Source organism: Typopeltis vanoorti, chromosome 24 (genome assembly GCF_054136105.1).
Source record: "Typopeltis vanoorti isolate ZY-2024b chromosome 24, IOZ_Tvanoo_1.0, whole genome shotgun sequence".
NCBI classification, from domain to species: Eukaryota; Metazoa; Arthropoda; class Arachnida; order Uropygi; family Thelyphonidae; genus Typopeltis; species Typopeltis vanoorti.
The window spans coordinates 37,818,304-37,845,794 of record NC_143572.1 but is presented as its reverse complement, the minus strand read 5'-3'; the positions used below and the strand labels follow the sequence as shown (position 1 = coordinate 37,845,794).

At 37.3% G+C, this 27,491-nt stretch overlaps 1 protein-coding gene across 1 annotated transcript in view; it reads left to right on the top strand.

Moving 5' to 3' along the window:
- The window catches only part of kl-2 (dynein heavy chain 2, axonemal kl-2), a 1,497,432-nt gene that overhangs the window by 1,012,629 nt on the left and 457,312 nt on the right, over nucleotides 1–27,491 (top strand). The window contains exon 43 of the mRNA XM_090414156.1: nucleotides 11,486–11,612. Within this exon, the coding sequence (XP_090270282.1) occupies nucleotides 11,486–11,612 (127 nt within the window). The remainder of the gene's footprint in view (nucleotides 1–11,485; nucleotides 11,613–27,491) is intronic.

The following is a 27,491-nucleotide window of genomic DNA, read 5'->3' as shown; positions in this document are numbered from 1 at the left end:
ATTTTCCAGTTTATGCAACAGCTTTTCATATAGTATCCTATCAAATGCCTTAAGAACAGTATCATAATATATATCCATTCCCTTTATCCAACTCCCAGCCATCACATTATTATAAAATAAGAGTAAATTGCTCAGATATGACCTCTCCCTTTAGTAAACCAATACTGTTTCTTGCAAAGTATTTAGCATGTTTGTCCACCCATTTCTGTATGTAAGATTAACTTCTCTAAAATCTTCACAATCACTCCAGATAGGGCAATAGTTAGACATGTTGGTTTTGCACCACCATGTGCAATGGGCTAATCATGTATTCTTTCCATTTCTGTGAGATGTTTTTGAATTAAGACTCAAATTATACAAACATGCCAAGTTTAGTTGAAAGCCAGTTTAGTTGAAAAGAGTGCAGATTGTGAATATGTGGAATGAGTTTGAGGGACAAATTGAACTGCATTTAAATGCTTTTGGAGTGAATCATATGGAGAGGCTGTTAGTTGAAGAGAGAGTAATAACTGCAGATAATAATCTGAGGTGGAAGAGCAAAAATGTAAAGTATGAAAAATTAAAGGAGTGCTTATAAATGAGGATGTGGGTATCATGAGTGAGGAGAATGAGAGAGAACAGGAGTGTAAGATAGTCAGACAGGGAAAGCAGAAGGGAAATCAGGATGGACTGGGAAATACAGTCTGAGAAGAGTGTATTATTATTATTATTATTCAGGCCTCTATGGAGTCAAAAGACTCATCATGGGAGGTCTTTCCTAAGAACATAAAGTCTGTCAAGACTCATCGAGGGGAGGTTCCCCCTAAGAAACACAAAGTCTATCATACCACTCCTTAAACTCATTGACCGTTCTCACCCTCACCACTCTATCAGGCAATGCATTCCATGGCTCAACCACCCTCCATGCAAAGAAACCACTCCTCACCCTCTTGCTCACAGTTTCCTTTCGTAACTTCCAGGGATGGCCTCTTGTCATCACTCCTTCCCGCTGTTCAACCAAGTGAAAGAACTCCCCAGTGTCAACCCCTGTAACCACCTCTCAACAGTTTAAAAGTCTCAATCATATCACCTCTCCTTCTTCTATCTGCCAAACTCTGCAGTCCACATTCCCTCAGCCGATTCTCATAACTATCCTTGTACAGTCCTGAGACCATCTTTGTCATCCGTCTTTGTATCTTTTCCACAGTTAATTTATCCCCTTCAAATCCTGCGGACCAAATCTGAGAACAATAATCCAAGTGTGGTCTGATCAGAAACATGCTGGAAATAAAAGTGGGAGCAGATAAGAAAGGAATGTTCTGGGGTGTGTTGGTGGGGGTGTGGAGTCTTTGAGTCTGGAGAGGGTTATGAGATGGGTAATGAGAGGGAGTAGTGCTGGGAGAAGATGTGTAGTAGTCATATTTGATAAAGTGGTATTGGTGGGACTTGATATAGATGTTTGAATGATGATGTGATGTAATGTTGTGAAGATAGAAAATACAAAATGGGAGGTGAAGTACTGTTGATGATGAAAAAGCAGTTGTGCTTATGCAAAGTGTAGATGCAAGGGGGGGGGGGAATAGTGACTGGTTTTGAGGCATTATAGTGGAAGGTAGAGGTAGTTAGAATGAAATATTTAGTTGGATGTTGCTAGTGACCAGTAATGTGAAGAGCAGTGACAATGAAATAAATAAGCAAATTAGCCAAGCATATAAGAAAAGGGTAATTTTAATTGTGGTAATATAGATTGTGATGAAGATATAGCTTCCAGGAGTAGAGGGAATAAATTTATTTCTCAAGTCTTTGATGAAGAAATACTTACATAACAGAATGTAACAGAGGACATGCAAGAATCAAGGAACTTGGATTAGATCATCTCACCTTATCTGAGGATGTTATTATACATCAAGTGTTAAATCTCCCTCCAGTTGATGAGAGTGACCACAAAGTGATTATCTTGCAGGTTGTGGTTGGCTACACGAGGACTTCTGTAAGGAAAGGATATGTGTGGAACCATAAGGCAAGTGATTATTATCAGTTCAGGAGACAACTTGCAGCTGTCTCCTGAACTGAAATGAGAAGTTAAGTGGAGGCAATCAATACTTAGATTGTATTCAAGAACTAACTGGCAGAAGGGATGTCTAAACATATTCTGAGAGTTAGAAGGTTAATAAGTTTGAATGAAATTGATAAATGAAAAGGTTAAACATGTAGCCTGGAGGGAGAAGGCATTATAGAGACAAAGATGAGTGGTAATAATCAGTTACATGAAGAGTACAAAAAATAGGCAAAGAGGGTTGCTTGCTTGATGAGGATTACAAGAGTTCAGTATCAGCAGCCTTAGCTAATAGGCTAAAGAAAAATCCTACAGAGGATATATTTTTATATATTTTTTTCAATATGTAGTCAATAGAAGAAAGAATGAATATAAAAAGGATAATATTGGTTGGTGAAAGTGGTAGAAGGATCACAATTGCAGAGGATATAATTGAGGTATTAAATAAGTAGTTCATAAAGATATTCCATCCTTGTGAATATAATATCATGCTGAGCTTGAGCACAGTGGAGATAGACTAATTGTTTAAGCAGGAGATATATGGAGGAATTTAGGAAACTTAACAGTAATAAATTTGTGATACTTCATATATCGCTGTGTGTTTTGAAAGATTAGTGCATAGGATTAGAGATTTACTGTCTGATAGAACTCATCAAGTTGTGTATTTGGGAGGAATATCTCAGAAGAGGAAAGTTACTAATAGTGTGCTCAATGGATCTGTTTTAGGACTATTACTGTTTATCTTGTATGTTAATGATATTGGGAAAGGTTTGAATGGGGATATGCAGTTGTTTGTAGATGATGCAAAGTTGGGAAAAAACTATAAGGATTAGAGCAGATGTTATGACTTTACAAGAGGACTTAAACAGATTACATGAATGGGTAAGTCAGTGGCAGTTCGATGTCGCAAAGTGTAAGGTTTTAAAATTCAGGAAACAAAGATGGGATCTAAACAATTAGTGGGAATGGCTTGGAGGAGGTTGCGAAAATAAGAGATCTAGTGGTGATGATGGATAAGGACCTAAAATTTAGAAGATACATTGTTAAAATTATTAGGAGAGCAAGATGGAATACAGCAATGATGTGGATAACAGTAATGTGTAGAAGATCAATTGCATCCTTTTTCTCAGTTCATTTGCAAGCATATCAAACTGGCTTCTTCTCTTCCTCTTTTAGGTCTACAGCATTCCTCATGAAGTATTCTCAATGACTACAATCTTCATCTTTTCAAGCAAAATGTCAACATTTTCTTTCCCATCCCTCACCTATGACCTACACTTTGCACTGATATACTCTAGGATTTGTATACCTCTTGATGTATAAAATAACATTTTATATATCAAGAGGTATACAACTGATATATAAAACTGATATATAAAAAAACATTCTTTCTTTCTTTCATAAGGAGATTATGGTTCTAAGGTGTTGATCAGGCCACATGTTGACTAGTCTGCACAAATTTCATCACCTGGTTTTCAAAACGATGATGAGATATTAGAAAGAGTCCAGAGGCAATTGACTATGGTGGTTTCCAGTCTCTAGCAATGTTGAGCATGAAGAAAGGTTGAAAAATGCAACTTGTATAGTCTAGCAGATAGGAGGAGGGGGAGAGGAAATATATTGACACATGTAAGTTCATATAAGTTAGAAAGTAGTTATTACTAGATTAACATAGGAAAGGTTTTTCATAGAATGGAAGAGATGGTGGGAGAGAACAAGAGGTCATCAATAGAAGCTGTATAAGGACAATGGGGTGAGAGACATGAGAAGCAGGTTTTTGCATGAAAAATAGTGAGTAATTGGAATGCATTGCCTGAGAATGTGATGAATGTGTTAATTCTCCCCCCCTCCCCCTTCACTTTATTCACTGCATTTCCTTCACCTGAATGATACACACGTTCAAAGTGATTGCTCAGTAATTCATGTATTTATTCTGCATCATTTATTCTGCATCATCATAAATCAGTTCGAGCTGATAGGCGATTTATCAGCTAAATTGCTGATACGCAATTTAGCTGATAGGCAATCCTGCCCTCACTGACAAGTATCTCACAGACAGTCCATTTGAACACTGTGCTTTTTCTACAGTTACTTCTGTCCACGAATTAGTATCAATCATTCCTTGATTCCTCTGTTCTCCATGTATATTAAAACATGAGTAGCAGATACCTCGCATCCTCTATCTCAGTTCATTTGCAAACATATCAATCCTGCTTCTTCTCTTATAGGTCTGCAGCATTCCCCATGAAGTGTTGTCAACAACTACAACTGTCTTCTTTTCAAGAAAAATGTCAATATATTTTTTTCTTTCCCATCCTCACCTGTGACCTACACTTAGCACTGCTGTATTCTGGGGTTTGTATGTCTCTTGTGTATGTAACTGATATATATATGACCCTTTTCTTAACTATGTTAGGGAGCTCTATATAGGTGGCTCCATCTCTATCACAACAGGGGGGCCCTTATGACCACAATACCCGCAGTGCAGGGTGTTCATCAGGGTGACCCTCTACCTCCTTTATTCTTCAATTGCATCATAGATGAGTTTCTTTGCTCTCTTCCTAACCATATTGGTTACTCTCTAGGTGCCTCTTTATTCAATGCTATGGCCTTTGCTGACAACCTTATTCTTGTAGCCTCTACAAAGATAGGCTTGCAGGAACTCTTTGACTGGGCAGTTGTCTTCTTTCATATTAGAGGCCTGAACATTAATGTTGAGAAGTCCTATTCATTAGCTCTTGTCCCTTCAAGTCATGACAAAAAGCTTAAGGTCAAGAGTATAGAGTTTTCCCTGCACATGAGACCATTGCATTCTTTGACCATCCTAGAAGAGTGGATATACCTTGGTGTTATGTTCACTCCAAATGGGAGGTCTTCTGCCCCTTCTGCCTTAAAGTCTGGACTTACTGTTTTGAGGCGAGTTTCTCTTAAGCCCCACAAAGGCTCTTTATTCTTGATTTTACCACAAGTTGGCTCCTGGTAGGCGTATGTCTCAGTACTGTCCTGAATGGATTGGGCTGTTCTCTCTGCCATTAGATCATGGCTCCACTTACCGCTAGACACCCCAATAGCATATTTCCATGCTCGGGTGAAGGACGGTGGGCTCAAAGCCCCCATCACTACGGTGGTTGATACCACAGCTCCACTTATCTAGAATAGGAAAACTTGCAACTTCATCCTCTCCTATCCATAGAGAGTCTTTTGATAGCCCTAGTATCCAAGAGGACTTTAGATGTGTGAAGGGTGGACCCAGTATCAGGATGCCCAGATTGAGACAGCAAGAGATGAGTACAAGAGATAGGCATCTTTGCTTTACAGTTCTGTAGACAGCACCTCCTTAGTAGAGTCACACTTGGTATCCCCACAACATCAGTCAGTACATGATGGGACTAGATTACTTCCAGGTTTTGAGTTTATTGATTTAATAAGGACTAGAATAAATGCCCTGCCCACTAGGACCCACACAGCCTGATGGGGAAGTGAAGACATTAGCTGTAGGGCTGGCTGCCGTTTTCAGCGAGACTTTGTCTCATATTTCCTAATGCTGTTTTCAGACACATGGTGTCCGTGTGCAGAGACATGATGCTGTGGTCTTCATATTGGCCAACCATTTTAATAACAAAGGTTGGGAGACCACAGTTGAACCACACTATAGAACAACTTCTGGCATTAGAAAGCCAGATATAGGAATGAGGAGAGATGGTGGTGTTTGGGTGATTGATGTTCAGGTAATGGGTACTGGGCACTCACTTACCTATTGCCATAAGAGCAAGGTTCAGTACTACGAGCGAATTGCTGACCTTGCCAAGCAAATAGAAGAGGAGTTTGGTCGGCTCCTCGTTTTTACTAGCCCCACTGTCTCTATGAATGGCGTGTGGAGCACTGCTAGCTATAGAGACTTATCTTTACTTGGTTTATCTAAAAGTGATGTTAAAGTTATTTCTTTGAGGGCCCTGCAGGGTACTGGTGACCTGCTGTTGCCATCAGTGCATGACGAATAGGATACCAAGGACTGGTGTCGGGTGATATCCTTATAATCTTTCTTTTTATGTAAAGGCCTCGACCTTCTTAAGTCCTTTTAGACTAAACTTTTTAGACTTTTGCAAGAGTAGTACTGCTCTATCGGTATGAAGTATAATAAAATAAAAATATGAATAAAAAATTCTTTCTTTTATTTGTCATGTAACAGAATTCTTGGATTTCACTACATGGAAATCCTTGAGATTTCCTTTGTTCAGTTGATGTTTTCTTATAATCTGATATTACTTCCTCACTTTGCTTGCCTGTTCTTTGTATATGCTCATTAGCATGCTGATCACCTCTTTCCTTATATACTGACTATAGCATTTTGACAATGACAGCATCTATGGGCAAGTGGTTAAGGAAAAAGAAAGAATATTAATATATTTTTTTGAAAAGCTGAAGGCTACATTCATTGATAAAAACAGTATGGTCAAGACTGTTCCAAATAACAGAGGTTGATACAGTGAAGGAAGAAAATGAGAAGTTGGTTTGATAAATTTGAAGGTCAACTTTCTATAGGTGGTAACAATGGCTATATATTGTTTTTTAAAGTATTAGAAGAAAGTGGAGAAATCATCTTGTAGAGAAAAAAGTAGAGAAAAAAACTTTTTGATAGTGGATAGTTCTGTGGAGCAACACCCACAAAAGTATCTATAAAAAAAGCATAATGCAAAAAACTATAGCTTTTAAGAAACTATACCAAAGAGGTCACTTTCTTAAAAGCTATGGTTAATCAAGAATTCTTAGGAAATTTTAGGTACATCACCCCAAATGTGAGAACAATATTCTAAGATTAGTCAGATTTGGGATTTATGAAATGTTAGGAGATGAGCAGGATAGAAGTAGTTTTGAATGAAAAGGTTTAAATGATATCAAGTTTTTTGGAGGCTGATGAAGCTATGAATGCAATATGTTTATGCCAACTAGGCAAGATTTGAAGATCATCCCAAGAAGAGAAACTGATTGTGACCGGAGATTAGAACATTATCACCTAAGCAGGAATGAAGAAGGACCTTTTGTCTAGTTAAGAGACAGTGTTTTGATAGTAATTGAAATTACTAGGTTTCTCAAATGAAAAAGAGGAATGAAAAGTACTGTCATTAACAAAACTATGAATAAGATGTGAAGTTAGAGAGAGAGAGACGAACTATGGAGTACTTTTCCAGCATTGATAAAAAAAGTCAAATGAGAGGGAAACCATCCACTACAACACACAGAAAACTAGATCATGAAAGGCAGCAGGAAGGAGACTATAAAATGACAGCTTAGTAAGAGGGGCATAATGCCAAACTCAGTCAAATACCTTGGAAATATTAAAGTGACCACATAACTTATTCCATCTGTTTCCATAGCCTGTTCCCAAAGGTGGTAAAGTTAGTGAGAGTATGCTGTAGAATGAGAGTGGCAGAATCCATATTGGTGATCACCGATTAACCAATGATTCTTCAGGTTATGAAGTGGTTGTTAATGACCTTCTCCGTTACTTTTGAGAGTATTGAGGTTAGGATGATAGTTCGATAGTTGACTTTTATCTCTGTTTTTAGGGACAGACTGGATAAAAGGTAGATCCTAAATGAGTATGATAACTTATATAGTTGATACAGGATAAATGTTAATTCTGGAGCACAAGTTTCAGTATAGATGAAGGGATATCACCTGCACCAGAAGACTTATTAGTATTTTCTGAGGATTTTCTGGTGTTGTTCTGACAGATGATCTGAGGAAACACTATGAGTAGTTTGTGTTATAGAAGAAGGGGTGATCTGTCATGATTATCTATACAAGTGTTGGAGAAAAAGACTGATACAGAGAGGTTTGTTGGGTGATGTTTTACTCTCTCTCTCTCTCTCTCTCTCTCTCAACATGTGAGAGAGGTGGAAAAAAAGAAGGGAGGAAGTTATGCCAATCTTAGCAAGGGACTAGAATGCTCAGCTGTCATTTCAACAGGAGACAAGCTTATTACGTTTAGGCCTTATGAAGTCTTTGAATTTGCTGATGATTCTCTTCAATTGTTTTGGACTATAGTGTAAGCTGAGTAAGAAGTTCAAGTTTTTGACTTCAGTTATTGAATTCATGTTGGAAGTTTTTCCATTTGCAAGTTGTTGGAATCTATCCACAACCAAGAATATAATTTCCTGGCATCTTTAATTGACAGTATAACCAAGTGGAAAAACTTCCAACAACTATCTCTAATCCAGAGCAATTTAATAATAAGGTGTGACACCTTTTGTCTACTCGTATATGTGGAAATATGACTTCTGCATTAACTTCAACCTTGGTATCTCCTCTGGGTCTGGCTCCCGCTGATGAGACCTCAATAAAGGTCGAAACTGGTCTGGATAGTGACCTTTTCCATAATGCATAGCATTACACATGTCTGTAAGGATATGTGTACTTTGCTTTATAGGATACTAAGGCAAGTGATGTAAAGTCATTAGTTTCTATATATGAGTTGTCCCAGTCCTGAAAATACTTCAGGTGCAAACTTTGTTTGCTTACACTTGGATAAAGGATTAAACCAAGAATATAATTTCTTGGCATTTTTAATTTATAATTGAATCATGCTGTATTTTTATCCTGGATTCAGTAATTCATTTTTAGAGACCCAAAAGGTTGAGGATTTGTTGTAGAGTGGGGGATGAAGAACCTCATACATTAAGAATGATTTTAGTCATTTGATCAGGACACGTATTTGGATTGGAAGAGCAGAAATGTAATCAGATGGAAAAGACGCACTTACAAATTCCAGAGATCAATCTATTTGGCATCATTGTAGTACCATAGGGTATGAGGCTGAGAGTGGTTAGAAGGAGATTGATTTGTAGAAAAGGAGATGTTAATAAAGTTAAGGTTGAACATATACCAATAACAGAGCAAATATCTACAGTTTATTTGGAGGGAGAGCTGGTTAAGAAAAGGTCTAGCGTTGGGAGAATGCATCTTGTATTCTAATTGTCAGGTTAACAGTTTGTATTAGGTCATGATTAATAATTATTACATGTTATTATTATTATTACATGACACCTCCAGGGAGTCCAAAGACTCATTGAGGGAGGGCACCTACTCTAGAGCTTTCTGTCTCCACTAACTACAATGAACCACCATCTACACCAACGCCATCTACCACCAAACACCACTACTAGTATTTTCAAAGACAATCACAAACATCCATGCCCACGACGGGATTCGAACCCCCAGCCTCTTGACCTGGAGAGCAGACAACCTAACCACTCGGCCAGCCAGGCTGATAACAAATGATTTGGCTTCCCTGCCAGCTTCATCTGTGAAGTTAGAGTATGAGTTTGAATTATGAACATTAGTGTCCTTGGAAGATAATTTCATAGTTTGGATGATTAGATTGTATGAAATCAGAGATAAATAATCAAAAAGTATTATCATCTGAATTAAGAGAGCAGTAAAGGCAGCACAAGAAAGCTATAAAGTGAACCAAAGAAATTGTGAGCCAGAGCAGATCATATAGCAGGGATTCCAAGTTTATTAACAATGGCAGGGATTGCTGATTTAACAGAAGTACATATTTTACTCTTCTTATAGATGATACCAAGCATGATATACTTGGGAGAGTAGTTGAAAACTGTAGTTATAGTTATAGGATGCCAGTTGGATTCAGTACAGAACAGCAGATTAGGTTTGATGCCTGGATTGTTGGTGAAATGGATATGGATTAACTTTGCTACTCATCCATTTAACTCTCACCTGATTTATCCTCCCAACTTTAAGTATGCAATCCGATAGTGCTTTCCTTAAATAACCCTTGACCATTTCCCTTGGATTACTGACATCCTACTATTGTAGTTTCTCAAATCATGCTATTGCTCAAAGCTACTTCTTAAAGTTAATTACTAGTTTTGTACTGTTATGAAGCTTATAGCACTTCTTAATTGAAAATTTCACACACTTAACAATCTCCCAGGCCAATATTGAATGATCACTCTCCTATCTTGGAGGTAAAGTGGTTGTGGACAAATTCTCTGATGAAACCACCAGATCTAATGATCCCAAATGCAACTACCTTTCATCACATGTTCAATTATGTGCAGAGAAGTAATTATCTCTAATTAGTTGCATATATTTCCATAATAGTTCCGTTTCTTTCCTTCCCTGTGCATTTTCCTTCTTCCACTGTATGTCCCCATAGTCGAAGTCTTCCATCAATAATGATTACTCACTCTATGATGATTGAACTAATTTGGCAATGCATGTCATTCAGATATCTTTTTGCTTTCTTTGATTCTTTTATCTTTCACCAAATATCTTCAGATGTGGTGCTTCTCCTAACTTTTCCTTCTTTCTGAGCTTCTAACTTTTGCTGATTTTGATTCTTCTGCTATTACTATAACTATGTATAATGTATACATATGTGTACTATACACATGCATATTCTTAATAAATTATTATAATTGAGATGAGGACTAAATGCTGTCAGGTTATTTAATTTCTTTCTCTCTCTCTCTCTCTCTCTCTCTCTGTCTCTCTCTCTCTCTCTCTCTCTCTCTCTCTTATAAGCACATCATATTAAAAAAAATTACTTAAGTTCCAATATAAAAACTCCTCGACCCAGTTTTGCTGTCTGTATCCTCCATGAACATGCAGTATCCTTTACATTCCATTCCACTGCATAGAGATGAGCCACAGATTTCTTTTTTGGCAAGATTCGTTATTATATGAAATATTGACTTTGAAGTGATTTCCTAAGTCTTCACAAAAGATTCTTGGTTTTGGACATTTTAATTGGCAATTATCAATCACTCTAAGATTTATTTCTGTTTGATAAATTTGAGGCTTACCTGTTATGTATTACAATTTGTGTGTGTGTGTGTGTGCGTGCGTGCATGCGTGTGCGCGTGCGTGTGTGTGCGTGCGTGCGTGCATGTGTGTGTGTGCGTGCGTGCGTGCGTGCGTGCGTGTGTGTGTGTGTGCGCGCGTGCGTGCGTGCATGCGTGCATGAGAGTGAGAGAGAAAGTGGACACATGTTGATACTTTTGCACAAGATCCAATTTTTCAAATGGATTAATTGAAAGTCATTTTTTTCGGTGGCCAGCATAATATGATAATGCCAAGACCATTAACAAGGTAAATATAATAATGCCGAGCATTATGAATTACCCTTCCTTTCAGGTGAAAGCAAATTGAATGCTTCGCCTAACTTTTCCTTCTTTCTGAGCTTCATCATTCTTCAAATCATACACACCAAACTAAAATGAGGAGGTTTATATCAGAAGTACCATACACATATGTATATTTCTTAATAAATTATTATAATTTAGATGAGGACTAAATGTTATCAAGTTATTTAATTTCTCTCTCTCTCTCTCTCTCTCTCTCTCTCTTATAAGCACATAGGTGCACATTATATTAAAAAAATTACTTAAGTTCTAGTACAATGATATGGTCTTTTTAATGTAGGTTTGTTTGCCGAGCTCTGTTTGAAAAGCATAAATTATTGCTTTCATTTCATATGTGTTCTAAACTTCTGGAAGCAGCTGGTAAAATAAACATGGTTGAATATGATTTTTTTCTGAAAGGAGGAGTGGTAAGTACACTTTCATATATAAACTCTTGGCCACTGAAAATATTTTCAACACTGATTCTTTAATTAGAAATATATTATTATTATTTCTTTCTATGTAGATGTACAATGTATATTATTATTATTATTACACCCTCCATGAAACTGGCAGACTCATCATGGGAGGTTCGGTCAACTGACAACACATTTATCATATAGAATCTTAAAATCCTTAACACTCTTTCCATTAACAACACATTCTGGTAATGCATTCCATTCACTGACAATTCTCCATGTAAAAAATCTACTCATCACACCCCTCTTCACCACACTTTTACATAACTTCCAGGGATGATCTCTGGTTCTTCCCCCTCTCACCATCTACTCTTTTTATAATCACCTCTGAATTGATCTGATAAAATCCTCTCACTAATTTTAATGTCTCGATCATTATCACCTCTTTTCCTCCTATCCAACAAACTCTGTAATTCACATTTCTTCAACCTCTCTCCATTGCCAGCATTCCAAAGTCCTGACATTGTCTTAGTCACTCGCCTCTGGACCCTATCCAATGTCTCCACATCACATTGAAAACCAGGTGACCAGATCTGAGCACAGTAGTCCAAGTGCAGCCTGACCAGTGCCTTATATCCACCAAACTCTACAATCCACATTTCTTGAACCTTTCTCCATAGCCAGCATTCCAAAGTTCTGACACTGTCTTAGTCACTCTGGACCCTATCCAATGTCTCCACATCACATTGAAAACCAGATGACCACATTTGAGCAGTAGTCGAAGTGTAGCCTAACCAGTGCCTTATACAGTGGCACAACCACGTCCATATCGCTACATATGTTAAAGATACCAAGAAATTTTATACTTGATTTTAATTATTTTCCCAAGGAGGCAAAACAAAGTTTTGCACATGAAGTATATTCACATCTGAGCTACTTGTATATAGAGGCTAATGACTTCATATTATTTGCCTTAGTATGTATCCTATAATGCAAAGCACCCCCCCCTTTCAGACTTATATAATGTAATGAATAATGGGAAGGGTCACTACGCAGACCAGTTTCGACCTTTATTGAGGTCTCATCAGTAAGCGCCAGACCCAGAGGTGATACCAAGGTTGAAGTAATGCAGAAGTAATATTTTCATATATGAGTAGCCAAAATGTGTCACAACTTACTATTAAATTACTCTGGATTAGAGACAGCTGTTGGTAGTTTTTCCACTTGGTTATACTATAATTAAAGATGACAAGAAATTATTATTATTATTATTATTCAGGCCTCCATGGAGTCAAAAGGCTCATTGTGAGAGGTCCTTTCTAAGAAACACAAGTCTATCAAGACTCATCGAGGGAACTCCCTCCTAGGAAACACAAAGTCTATCATACCACTCCTTAAACTCATTAACCATTCTCGCTCTCACCACTCCATCAGGCAATGCATTCCATGGTTCGCCCACCCTCCATGCAAAGAAACCACTCCTTTCCCTCTTTCTCACAGTTTCCTTTCATAACTTCCAGGAATGGTTCCTTGTCATAACCAAACAAAAGAACTCCCCAGTGTCAATCCTGTAACCACCTCTCAACAGTTTAAAAGTCTCAATCATATCACCTCTCCTTCTATCGACCAAACTCTGCAGTCCACACTCCCTCAGCTGATCCTCATAACTGAAATTGTACAGTCCTGACACCATCTTTGTTATCCGACTTTGTACCGTTTCCACAGTTAATTTATCCCCTTGAAATCCTGTGGAGCAGATCTGAGAACAATAGTCTAAGTATGGTCTGAATCAGAGTCTTATATAACGGAATGATAACCCTTTTATCTCTACAGGTCAGTGTCCTTCTCATTATTGCAGCAATCCTCTGTGTTACCTTCACTACATTTGCAATATGTCCCCTAAATTTCAGGTTTCTATCAATCATCAATCCCAGATCTCTTCTCTCTAGTACTTCCTCCAGTTTAACTCCTCCCATAGAGTATGCAGCATCCCATCGATGTGTCCCAAACCTCAAGACGTTACATCTTGCAGCATTAAACTGATACCTCCATTCATTTGCCCATCTATCTAGCTTATTCAAATCCTCTTGCAGGGCTACCACATCTGCACTATTACTAATAATCCTTCCCAGCTTTGCATCATCCGCAAGCAACTGAATATCCCCTTGCAATCCACGGACAATGTCATTTATTTAAAGGTTAAACAATATAGGTCCCAGTACTGAGCCCTGTGGAACTCCACTTGTAACCTTCTGCCCCTTTGATATTGCTCCACCATACAACTCACTGATACCTATCGGACTGCCAATCCTGAATCCAGTTGACCAATCTGACATCCAGACCCATGTGCTGCAAATTGAATATCAGCTTATCATGTGGCACCCTGTCAAATACCTTTGCTAAGTCTAGGAAAATGGCAGTATATGCCTGTCTCTCATCTAATGCTCTTGTAACTTCATCATAAAAGGCTAGCCTATTGCTAAAACAAGAGTGCCCCTTCACAAATCCATGTTGACTCTCATTCTTGGTTTTATCCTTTATCCAAGTGTAAGCAAACAAAGTTTGCACTTGAAGTATTTTCTGGACTGGGCAACTCGTACATAGAAGCTAATGACTTCACATCACTTGCCTTAGTATCTCATAATGCAAAGCATATATCCTCAGACATGTCTATTGCTATGCATTATGGGAAGGGTCAACTATCTCTAATCCAGAGTAATTTAATAATAAGGTATGACACCTTTTGGTTACTCGTATATGAAAATATGACTTCTGTATTACTTCAACCTTGGTATCACCTTTGGATCTGGCTCCCACTGCTGAGATCAAAATAAAGGTCGAAACTGGTCTGAGTTATGACCCTTCCCATTATTCATTGCATTATACACATCTGAAAGGGGGTGTGCTTTGCATTACAGGATGCATACATAAAAAAAAACATTATATTTAATTGAATTTATAAATTAAGATTATTATATGAAATTGTCAATTAATACCTATAATTTATTCATCACTGATGAAATTTACGTCTCTTTAGTGCTTAGCAATGTAACATCAAGCGGCTCGTTCTACTTTTGAATGATCAATTGTTTGCATTCCAACGTGTAAAAAAACTGTTGATATCAAGCCACTGAGGATAGTCCATTAATTTCAGACTGAAATATCTGGCAAATATTAAAATATTCTTGTTCTAATGTGTTTATATTTCTTAATTTAATGTCAAAAGTATCTCTCAAGAATAGAATTCTTTTCCTACATGGGGAAAGCTTTACCAAAAAAAAACGGTAAATTAAGTAAACTATCTGTAATACAAGGTAAGCTATGAGTGAGGATCATTTTTCTAAAAAAATGCCGTGACAATCAGATGATTCCTAACTTCGCTAAGATTAAAGAAACCATTAAATCTCCTGGAGCTTATAAAATCTACGGGAACACCAGCTTAGCTTTAATCCATAATCAACTCAGAGCAGCTAAACATGATCTTGCTATTAACATTCGTCAAGTTGCTGATCTCCGAACTTTTATCTCCGCAAACTTAGACCCACAACTTTCCATCATAGTTCTTAATGTGTCTAAATGCTCTATACAATGTTCTTTTAAAAAACAGAATCGACATCTAAACCGCTAATTCTATGTCCTTGTTTCTAGGCAAATCAAGCTTTTCCATGTTCCAGATAATTGGGTTGTCAACTTGTCAGGTCACCCTTTAATGAGTACTGATATACTCATCCTCTCAAAAGGACATGATTTTGCTATAGTCCCTAAAAAGATTCCTTATTTAGATTTCCTGGTTAACATCAAATGGAACCTAAGTCATATCTCTCCAGTGAAAAGGCTAATTCTCTCTCTCTAGAAGTTGCTTCTATGCTACTTAACCTCCCAACCGGCCGGTGTGGATGAAATAGTCAACACTCCCTAGCTTTTTTCATGGATCAAAACTTCGTCGGTATTCTGCCTTTTATCATGCCATTACCTTCCTCCACCGTTAATCTCGTTACGGCTATTCTATAGCCATTAGTGGATTATCTGTTGCTGAGTGACCTTTTTGTCCCCCTCTCCCTGTCTTTACATCTATTGTGTTGCTTAGAATTTCATTTACTCTCCTAAGTTATTTGACCTTTCTTGCCTCTAAAATGATTTATTGTGTCTCTTCTCAAAAATTGAAACGAATTTCACATATGCGAAAAAAAATCAATCCTGAAATGACCACTGATCAGCTTTTGCAATGAATCTGTTCAGTGATAATAACTTTGGTCTATTTTATTCTACAAATCAGTGCACTGGAAGAGTTGCACTGGTTGTTCTTTCACTTTACGTATAATAATTGAATAATTTTTTTTCGAATTTTGAATTTTCAAATGTTTGCTTTGAAAATATTATGTCAAATATTTATATTTTTAAATAATATTTATTGAAATAAATATGTCCTTTTGCTTTCGTTTCTAGCCAAATAGCATTATATGGATCATCACATTTCAGATTTAGAAACGATTTTTTGTTATTCAATAAAGACAAAATAAAAAAAAAAATGTTAAAATGCAAAATTGCATTACTCGGTTTCCGATTGTGTCTTTTTAGTATCAAAAATTTATATCCAATGATATTTTAGCAGTGATTCTTCGCCTTCGCCATTTATTTATTTATTTGTATTATGCATATTACGATAATATCTAGTGCCTAACCTCATGGATATGTTAAAAATTTAATGTGAAAAATATCATATACTGAATTTATTATTATTATTATTATTATTATTCAGGCCTCCAAGGAGTCAAAAGACTCATCGAGGGAGGTCCTTTCTAAGACATAAAGTCTGTCAAGACTCATCGAGGGGAAGTCCCCCCCTGAGAAACACAAAGTTTATCATACCACTCCTTAAACCCACTGACCGTTCTCGCTCCCACCACTCCATCAGGCAATGCATTCCACGGCTCAACCACCCTCCACACAAAGAAACCACTCCTTACCCTCTTGCTCACAGTTTCCTTTCGTAACTTCCAGGGATGGCCTCTTGTCATCACTCCTTCCCGCTGATCAACCAAGCGAAAGAACTCCCCAGTGTCAACCCTGTAACCACCTCTCAACAGTTTAAAAGTCTCAATCATATCACCTCTCCTTCTTCTATCCACCAAACTCTGCAGTCCACATTCTCTAAGCCGATCCTCATAACTATCCTTGTACAGCCCTGAAACCATCTTTGTCATCCGTCTTTGTATCCTTTCCACGGTTAATTTATCCCCTTCAAATCCTGGGGACCAAATCTGAGAACAATAGTCCAAGTGTGGTCTGATCAGAGACTTATACAACGGAATGATAACCCTCTTATCTCTGCAGGTCAGTGTCCTTCTCATAATAGCAGCAATCCTCTGTGTTACCTTCACCACCTTTGCAATATGTCCCCTAAACTTCAGGTTTCTATCAATCATCAACCCCAGATCTCTTGTCTCCCCTACTTCCTCCAGTATAACTCCTCCCATAGAGTATGCAGCATCCCATCGATGTTTCCCAAACCTCAAGACCTTACATTTTGCTGCATTAAACTGACACCCCCATTCATTTGCCCATCTATCTAGCTTATTTAAATCCTCTTGCAGGGCTACCACATCTGCACTATTACTAATAATCCTTCCAAGCTTCGCATCATCCGCAAACAACTGAATATCCCCCTGCAATCCACTGGCTATGTCATTGATATAAAGGTTAAACAATATAGGTCCTAGTACTGAGCCCTGTGGGACCCCACTTGTAACCCTCTGCCTCCTGGAAACTGCTCCACCATACACAACTCTCTGATACCTATCAGACAGCCAATCCTGAATCCAGTTGACCAATCTGACATCCAGACCCATGTGCTGCAACTTAAATATCAGCTTATCATGTGGCACCCTGTCAAATGCCTTCGCCAAGTCTAAGAAAATTGCAGTATATGCCTTTCCCTCATCTAATGCTCTTGTAACTTTATTATAAAAGGCTAGCATATTGCTAAAACAAGAGCGTCCTTTCACAAATCCATGTTGATTCTCACAGATAACATTACCCTCATCTGCCCAATGCTGTACACGGTCCCTCACTACTTTCTCCAAGATCTTAACAACTACTGATGACACACAGACTGGCCTATAATTAGACACTTCCAGTCTGTTACCACCCTTATGCAATGGCACTATCTTACCTTCCTTCCATTCCCTGGGCACCTTTGCCAAAGCCAGACTTTCATTGAAAAGCCACGTTAAAGGTATTGTCAATTCCCTAGCACATTCTCTCAAAACTCGTGGCGAAATACCATCCAGTCCCACAGCTTTACTGACATCCAGAGTACTCAGTATCTGAAACACACTCTCCTCCTGTACCTCCAGACCTCGTACCAGTCCTATCCCTCTAGCATTAAAACTGACTCCTCTAGGATGAAATACTCCAATAAAGTGTTCATTGAACAATTCCACTATGTCCTCTGCATCAGTCACTCTATTCCCATTTTTATCCCACAATATCATTCTTCCACAGTCATTTCTCCTCCTACTGGCCACATAGCTAAAAAATTCCCTAGGATTTTCTTTGGATCTTAGGGCCAATCTCCTCTCATATTCCAGTTTCGCTTTCCTTACCACACGAGTCACTCTTCTGGCCTGTGTCTTATATTCCTCATGCATCTCTTCACCTGTCTCCTTATATCTCTTCCATAGCCTCTTTTTCGCATGCAATTCCTGTTTAATATTGTTTGTCATCCACTTTACTCCAAATTGCGCCCTCTTCTTCACTCGTGGTATACAACTTACCATTGCTGATAACAAATATTCTTTCACAATTTCCCACGCACTGGTGATATCCCGGCCTTCCAATTCCTCCCTCCATGAAACTTCCCGAAGTTGACGTCTAAGACTATTATAATCACCTGCCTTATAATTCCACATAAGTTCCCGTCTCTTTGATACTCCTGCATGTCTATTCATTTTCCAAGTCAAAACCATATGGTCACTCTCTCCAACTGGTGGGAGAGACGTCAACTCAGTTATTATCAACTCTTCTGATGCTATAACCAAATCCAAAATTTTTGAACCTCTTGTTCCCTCTGTTACATGTTGCCTAAGACATTTGTCCCTCAAGAATTCTAGAAATTCCATTCCCCTATTGTTACATGCATCTTCCTCTCTCCAATTTATACTACTGAAGTTAAAATCTCCCATAACAATCATTCTTCTTGCACTTGCCAAACTTAGCTGTCTAAACATCTCCTGGTCCCCATCCTCTGTGCTCCTGGGTCTGTAGCAACACCCCACTAAATATCCTGTCTTGCCTACCTCTACCTCACACCATACGCTCTCAAAATCATTTGTCTCACTACCTTCCAAATTTTCCACTCTTAGAGGACATAGGTCATCACTTATCATAAGCAGCACCCCACCACCACGCTTTCCCCTCCTATCCTGGCGAAAAATGCTATACCCAGTGACTTCTATTCCTGTTTTTATATCCAATTCTGTCAACCACGTCTCAGTGATCGCAATAATTTTTGGCCAGGCTGATGCTATCTGCGCCACCAATTCCTCTCCCTTATTCCGGATACTCCTGGCATTAGTATACAGCATATAAATGCCATTGTTTCTATACCCAGCATTATCCCTTCTAGACTCCACTGGGCTCAGTCTTACCTGACATTGTCTCCCTTCTCCCAAGTATCCATTCCCACAAGAGGCCACCCCTGCTATCATCCTCCCTGGGACACACTGACTCGTTCAGAACAGCAATCTCTCCAGATGCCTACGTCCTTCCTCATGATTTAAAATGATTTAATTTAAAATGAATAAATTTAAAATGAATTTAGAATGATTTAAAATTTTTGCTCATTTTGAAGATTTTCTAATGCTTCCCCCCCCCCCTCCTTATCCTCTCTTGGAACTCAATTGCATAACTACTCTAAATTTCTATACAGGTTTGCCAGATTTTCTAGACAGCATTCAAAATCAATTACTTCATTTTACCATTTTGACAAAAGATATATGGCAATCAGATTGTATCGTGAAGCTTCTAATTCTGTTCTTTATTTGCAATCTAAAACCAGCTGTTCTACTGTCCGCTGAAATTATGTGAAATTTTAGAAATAATATGCTATATTTTCACCATGCAAAATTGTTTATATGCATACCACACAAAAGAAAGTTCAGTAGTATTATTTCTGTTTGTTTTTCTTTAAAAAAAAATCTAAATATTACTTCTTCTGCTGCTGGAAGCTATTTCTGAAATAATCTACATCTTATAAATACTTGGTAATATCCTCTTAGCTGGAGGAAAAGTTGAAGGCTTATTACTCTCAGTGCTATTGAGAAGAAAGGGGAGAACACTAAAGTGCCTCAGGCTGTAGTGCAAAATATGTCAAGAATGTCTTGTTTCCTTTACAGAAATACTGACATTTCGTTTACATGCTTATACATTATTTATGCCCAAATAATTGCTTAATTTATAATGATCAGTTTCACTTTTATTATCAAAAATTAGAAATTAAATCATACAATTATCTTGAAAACGAGGATTTGAATTATTTTCAAAGAAAAGGTGCATATGCGTTTCATAATCTTCTTTTTTTTGGGGGGGGGGTATATACCTAATCAATCTGCAGATATTTCAGATAATTTATTTCATAAATTGTTCGCAAGACAGCTGTTACAAACACAAATCACTTGGGGAACATACCCATTCATTTTAGTGTAAAATAGTAGCAAAGGTTCAGTTACTTTAGATATCTAATCAGTGATTTCTTCTTTGTACTACAAGAAAAAAAAATCAGATAACAGAAGAAAAATATGTAGTATTTTCTTTTCCACTGGCTGAATTTACAATGTTCTTTCTTTGTGTTTTGAAGAGAAAGTGCAAATGACTTTTTCCTTTATATTTTTGCCATTATAACATCTCGTATAATTATAAGAGTGACATTTTACAGTTTTTCTCCCACACGAGAAACAGAAATAAGGTAGTAATAATATTGTTGATTCTGCCAAACTCCATTGTAGCAGAAATTTTTATTACAAAACTTTGTAATATGTATATCTCCGAAACAAGAAATTTGGAAACCATATCACATCAATGTTGAGTGCTGGCAAGGTGAAAATGTTCCCGTTATTATTTATATATTTCATTTATTAACTAGGGGGCTATGCCCAACCCCCGTTGTTCCGGTATGGTAGGCCAGTTCTCCTTCAATTGTGATAACTTGAAAGGGGGTTCCACCCCTGAATTCTGATGACTCGAATTTTGAAGACTCGACACTCAGGGTAGCCCCTGACTCTCAAAACGTTTCGAAAAACATGACATAAAAAAGGCTTATCATTTTATATATATATATATATATTATTATTATTATTATTATTATTAAACAAGACCTCATGGAGTCAAAGACTCATCTAGGAGGTCCTTTTATCTCACGCACATCTCATCATATCGGGTCTTAAACACATTCAAACTCCTTGCAGACACCACACTCTCAGGCAAGGCATTCCAATCATTCACAACTCTGCACGAAAAAAACCTGCCTCTCACTCCCCTACTCACACCCTCTTTATACAGTTTCCAGGGATGACCTCTGGTTCTCCCCTGATCTCCCACTATTCGCTGTAGAACTTCTCCACCATTGATCCTATAACAACCCTTACCAACTTGTAGGTCTCTATCATATCTCCCCTCTTCCTTCTCTCCACTAGACTCTGCAAATTACATCTTTTCAATCTTTCCTCATACTCGACATTCCAGAGGTCAGAAACTACCTTAGTCAGTCGCCTTTGGACCCTTTCCAACATCTCTTCATCCTTCTGAAAACCAGGTGACCAAATCTGGGCACAATAGTCCATGTGTGGCCTAATCAAAGCCTTATACAATGGAACAAGAATCTCCCTACTTCTACACGTCAGTGTCCTCCTCATCATTCCCAGAAGTCTTTGTGTTGTCTTCACAATTTTGGCGATGTGTCCCCTAAATTTTAGATCCTTATCCACTATCACTCCCAGATCTCTTATTTCCTCTACTTCCAACAATATATTCTCACCAAGCATAAATTCTTCATCCCATCTTTGTTTTCCAAATTTTAAAACCTTACATTTTGCAACATTGAACTCACATCCCCATTTGCTTGCCCAATCACTCAATTTATTCAAGTCTTCTTGCAAGGCCACAACATCTTCACTATTCTTTATGGTTCGTCCCAACTTTGCATCATCTGCAAACAACTGAATATCTCCATCCAAATCTTCGCCAATATCATTAATATACAAGTTAAATAGTAATGGCCCTAAAACAGATCCCTGAGGCACTCCACTAGTGACTTTCCTTTTCCTGGATATTGCACATCCATACACAACTTGTTGATACCTATCAGATAGCCAGTCTCCAATCCAATGCACTAATCTAATATCCAACCCCATCTACTCTAGTTTGACTGTCAACTTATCATGAGGTACTCTATCAAAAGCTTTTGCGAAATCCAAGTATATTACTGTGTATCCTTCTCTATCTCCTCTGTCCAAGGAAGCAGTCACTTTATTGTAATAAGTAAGTAGATTACTAAAACACGACCTCCCTTTAGCAAATCCATGCTGTCCATCAAAGATTATACCATTGTTGTCAACCCAACTATGGATCCTAGTTCTCACAAGCTTCTCCAACAACTTAACCACAACACCTGACACACAGATAGGCCTATAGTTTGATGCTTGAGTTCGATCACCTCCTTTATGAAGTGGCACAATCTTGCCCTCCTTCCACTCTTTAGGGACTTGACCAAGTGCAAGACTCGTATTAAAAAAATATGTCAAGGCAGGTGTCAACTCTCTGGCACATTGCTTCAGAATACGCGGTGATATATTATCAAGTCCTACAGCCTTATTTACATCTAGTTTACTCAACTCCCCAAACACCTCTTGCTCACTTACAGTCAGTCTCTCCTCCCCATCATCAACTGCTCTTAATCTCTCCATGAAGTCACATTCACAAGATTGAAAGATCTTTATGAACTGCTCATTAAGTATCTCCACCACACATTCTGCAACAGCTGTCTTTATACCATTTCCTCCAATCAATGTCATCCTTCCATAATCATTCTTTCTTTTGCTGGCTACATATCGAAAGAACTCCCTAGGATTCTTTTTAGCTTCATTAGCTAACTGCTGTTCATACCTCTCTTTAGCTACTCTCACCAACCAAGTCACTCTCCTTGCCTGGTCTTTGTAGAACTCATGAAATTGGTTACTTTCACTTCTCTTATGCTGCCTCCACAATGCCCTTTTTCACTGTATTGCATGCTTAATCTCTTTATTCATCCATCTCACACCTAACTTATTTAACCTTCTCACCCATGGTATACATTTAGACATTGCATCCACTAAATATTTTTTGAAAATCCCCCAAGCTGCATTGATCTCTTTTCCAGCTAACTCCTCATTCCATGCTACACCTGCAAGCTGTCTCCTGAGCTCTTCATAATCACCCCCCTTGTAGTTCCACATATACCCTTTTTTCACAGGGGTCCTTGCACTGCTGGCAACCACCCAAGTAATCACCTCATGGTCACTTTCACCAATTGGTGGATGATTTGATACCTCATTGATAATTACATCCTCCGATGAGATGACCAAATCCAAGACCCTTAATCCTCGTGTGCCCTCTGTTACATACTGTCTGAGGTAGTTATCCCTCAAAAACTCATATATATATATATATATATATTAGGATAACCAAGTTATTTTATAAACTTGGTTATTTTTACCAAGTTTATAAAATAACGACTTTCCCTCACTGATAAGCTTGGATTTCCCCCTTCGATAGCTTTCCTGAAGCCAGATCTGGAGGCATATCTCGCCTTTCCGGTTATTTTGAAATTTATAACTAAGTTTATAAAATAACTTGGTTATCCTAATATACAATATCCCCAAGTTAAAAAAAAAAAAAATTATTACATATATATATCTATATATAATATATATATATAGATATATATATATATAGGGTAGATTTTATTTCATTATTTTTTATTGTTTTGGTGAAATACTTTACCTGGAATACTCTTTCCAGTTCCAGAGGAACTGGAAAGAGTATTCCAGTTCCTCTTATATTTTATTCCTTCGAAAATATCATTCTGTGTCATAAAAAGAACTTAAAAATTAGCCTTCAAGATGAAAAAAGAAACAGTACATCCGGGTATCCCTCTATCAATATTTATAGTCCTGAAAAGGACTGTTTTGATGGCCTTGAAAACAAACATTCTTTATTTCATACTGTTCAGAATTTAAAATTCTTGAACAGTGTGGAACATCTTGAAGCAAGGGTAAACACACAAAGCAGTTTTACACTCAGGGCACCAGATTTTTGTTTCCTTTCTGATATTTTTTTATTACATATATAGCATTTGCGTGCAGGTTTTTTTTTATTAGCCGTTGGTGGTAGATTTTCGGTATAATGGTTGGAGTTAGCAGCGTTCAGCCTCAGATGTCTGGCAGGATTTCCTGTTTTTCTGCTTGCTGAAGAAGGCGCATGTGCATGCAGCAATGCTTTCACAATTTCTATTCTGTATTCTAGATAGGTTATGGTAGACAAACATTTTTTCTTGTGCAGGAGGAAACTGTTCCAAATAACAAAATCCAATACATGTCCAAACACTTTTTTGTAATTTTTTTATGCTGTTTCCTCATTACAGAGTAGAATGATAGCTGCTGATCGCACCTGTCGACTCCATCCATAGTGTCATTGTATGCACACACAGCAATGGGTTTTTCTTTCTTCAAACCATGCTTCTCCACGGATTCCGTTGATGGATTGTGCAGGGAAGACAGCAGAAAAACATCTATTTTGTCTTTCCAACATAGTGCAAAGACTTTCCCTCGCTGATAAGCTCGGATTTCTCCCTTCGATAGCTTTCCTGAAGCCAGATCTGGAGGCATATCTCGCCTTTTTGCATTTACAGTACCATAACTATCTGTACGATGCTGTAAAAGGAAATCAGCAAGTTCAGGACACGTATAGTAATTATCCATTGTAATGCAGTAACCTTACAGCGTGAGGGCTTATCACACTTTCTAATGGACATGACAGTCAAATTGCACTTCTTATCCAGGTTCTTTCAACAGGTGGGCTGAAACATATCCATATTTAGCTGGACGTCTATAGGCGTCCTGGCCGGTAGGAAGGTTAAAGCCAAGCTTCCTCATTCCAACATATCTCCTTCTGAAAAGAAAGCACTACATTCCTTAAGAAGCAACAGTCACTTTGTTATCACTAAAGCAGACAAAGAAAAAGCGACAGTAATTCTGGATTCCTCAAATTGCAGAAGAGAAATTTCTCTTTTACTTTGAGATCGCTCAACATACCAAGAACTTGATCATGAACCCACCAACAGGCAACTGAAGAAATTAAATTCCCTTCTAGATGAAGTTATAAGTTTAGATGCAGACACTACAGAAAGGTTAAAAATGCATTTTGCAAGACCTCCTAGATTTTGTGGTCTACCAAAAATTCACAAGACAGACATTCCTCTCTGTCCTATAGTTGTCTGTATTGATTCACCTACTTACTGCATAGCCAAATATTTAGCAAAATTATTGAAATCACATATAGGCAAATCACGCTCTTTTTTGAAAAACTCTTCTGATTTCTTAAACAAATTAAAAAATATCTCATTACAACCTACTGATCTTATGGTGAGATTCAATGTAGAATCTCTATTTACCAATGTACCTCTCAAAGAGACCTTACATTTACTGGCTGACATCTTCCCACAAGACATCATAAAATTATTCGATTTCGTAATGCACTCTGGATATTTCTTGTGTCAAAACAAATTCTACAACCAAGTGGAAGGAGCGCCTATGGGAAGTTCACTTTCACCTGCTCTAGGCAACTTTTATTTGGAACATCTAGAAGACATCCTTTTTTCATCTATATAACCCTCAACCATACTTTTGGGTTAGATATATAGACAACATTTTTTCAGTGTGGCTTCACAACAGAGATTCCTTACCTTCCTTTTTAGCCAACATCAGTTCTCTACATCCTCGTATTAAGTTTACCATGGAGATTGAAAAAGACAACAAGTTATCCTTTTTAGACATCCTTCTCATCCACTCACCTTCAGGCATTCTGACAACAACAGTAGTTTACAGAAAACCCACTTTTACTGGATGATACATTCTCAAACAACCTGCCTGTCATCCTTATCAAAAAACAGGAATTATAAAATGTTTAATTCGACGAGCTAGAACTAATAGCTCAACTCCCCACAAATTACAGAAAGAACTTTCAACTATCAAACATCACATGAAATTAAATGGCTTCTCTGAAAAGACTACACAACATCTGCTCATTTCTTACAATCCTATCCAGAACAACAAAGAATCAATACTTCGAGTTCCCATTCCATGTATTTCTGGAATCTCAGAACCAATTTCAAGAATTCTGAAGAAATATGATTTAATAGCCACTTATATCCATATTAACAAAATATCCACATATTTCCCATCTTCTAAAGATAAACACTCAACTATGTCACTGCCTAGTGTATATCAAGTTCCCTGTAACTGCAATCTGTCGTACTTTGGACAAACCAGATGCTCTATAGAAAAAAGAATACAAGAACATCAATCTTACATTCTTCACAACAAATCCGATGTCTGGATTGGTGCAGCACAGGATACAGACAAGCCACAACATTCTCTGGTCCAGGACTCGCCTTCTACACAGATGTCACTATAAATTTGAACGCCTATTCAAAGAGAGTGCTGAGGACTTACTTCAATGCCCTAACTTGAATCAAAATGATTGCCTATCCTTGTCAAAAATATGGGAAGGTTTAATCCGGGTAAAACACTGTTTTTTTTTAATTGAGACCTTCTAATTCCTACATTAGTCTAATGTTATCTTTAATTGAATTTATAAATTAAGATTATTATATGAAATTGTGAATTAATACCTATACTTTATTCATCACTCTGATGAAATTTACCTCTCTTTAGTGCTTAGCAATGTAACATCACGTGACTCATTCTACTTTTGAATGATCAATTGTTTGTATTCCACCTTGTAAAAACTGTTCCTATCAAACCACTGAGGATAGTCTGTTAATTTTGGACTGAAATATTTGGCAAATATTAAAATATTTTTTTGCCAACGTGTTTATATTTCTTAATTTAATATCCCAAGTATCTCTCAAGAATAGAATATATTTCATTTGCACAACTTTGTTTTTCTTCCTTGGGAAAATGAAGGGTATCTTTAACATATAATAAACCCAAAGTAAAAAACTTTCTACATTATTCTCTCATCCAGAGATTTTTATTAATAAGATCAAGCACCTTTTGTCTTCTTGTATATGAGATATATATTACTTCTGTTTCAGTAAGGAAATACCGTGAGTAGACATATTAATTAAAATTATAATAAGAGAATTAACTCACACAAAATATAATTTATTAGTAGAATTTTCACCTAGTATCACAGGCATCTTCAGTACATGTAAAAAGCTAATTAAACAATAACTGACAATTCCAAAAGGTGTCACCTAAGTAGCTAATGTAAAATAACTAACATTAAATTTTTTCCTAACTTATTTAAAAAATGAAATAAATAAATAAATAAATAATATATATATATATATATATATATATATATATATATATATATATATATATATATATATATATATATATATATATATATATATACACGCACATACATTTAAAAAAATTAGGAAAGATTAGTTGATTTAAAAAGTACTGTCTCCCACAAAGGGGGACAGACATAGACCATCGGATCTGTTTAAGTTAGGAGAGTGAAGTAAAGTTTCATGTTTCTTTATAAAGCTATTCCATGAGGAACCGACTTTTGTGAAGTACTCTTTTCTTGTTCCAATGAACT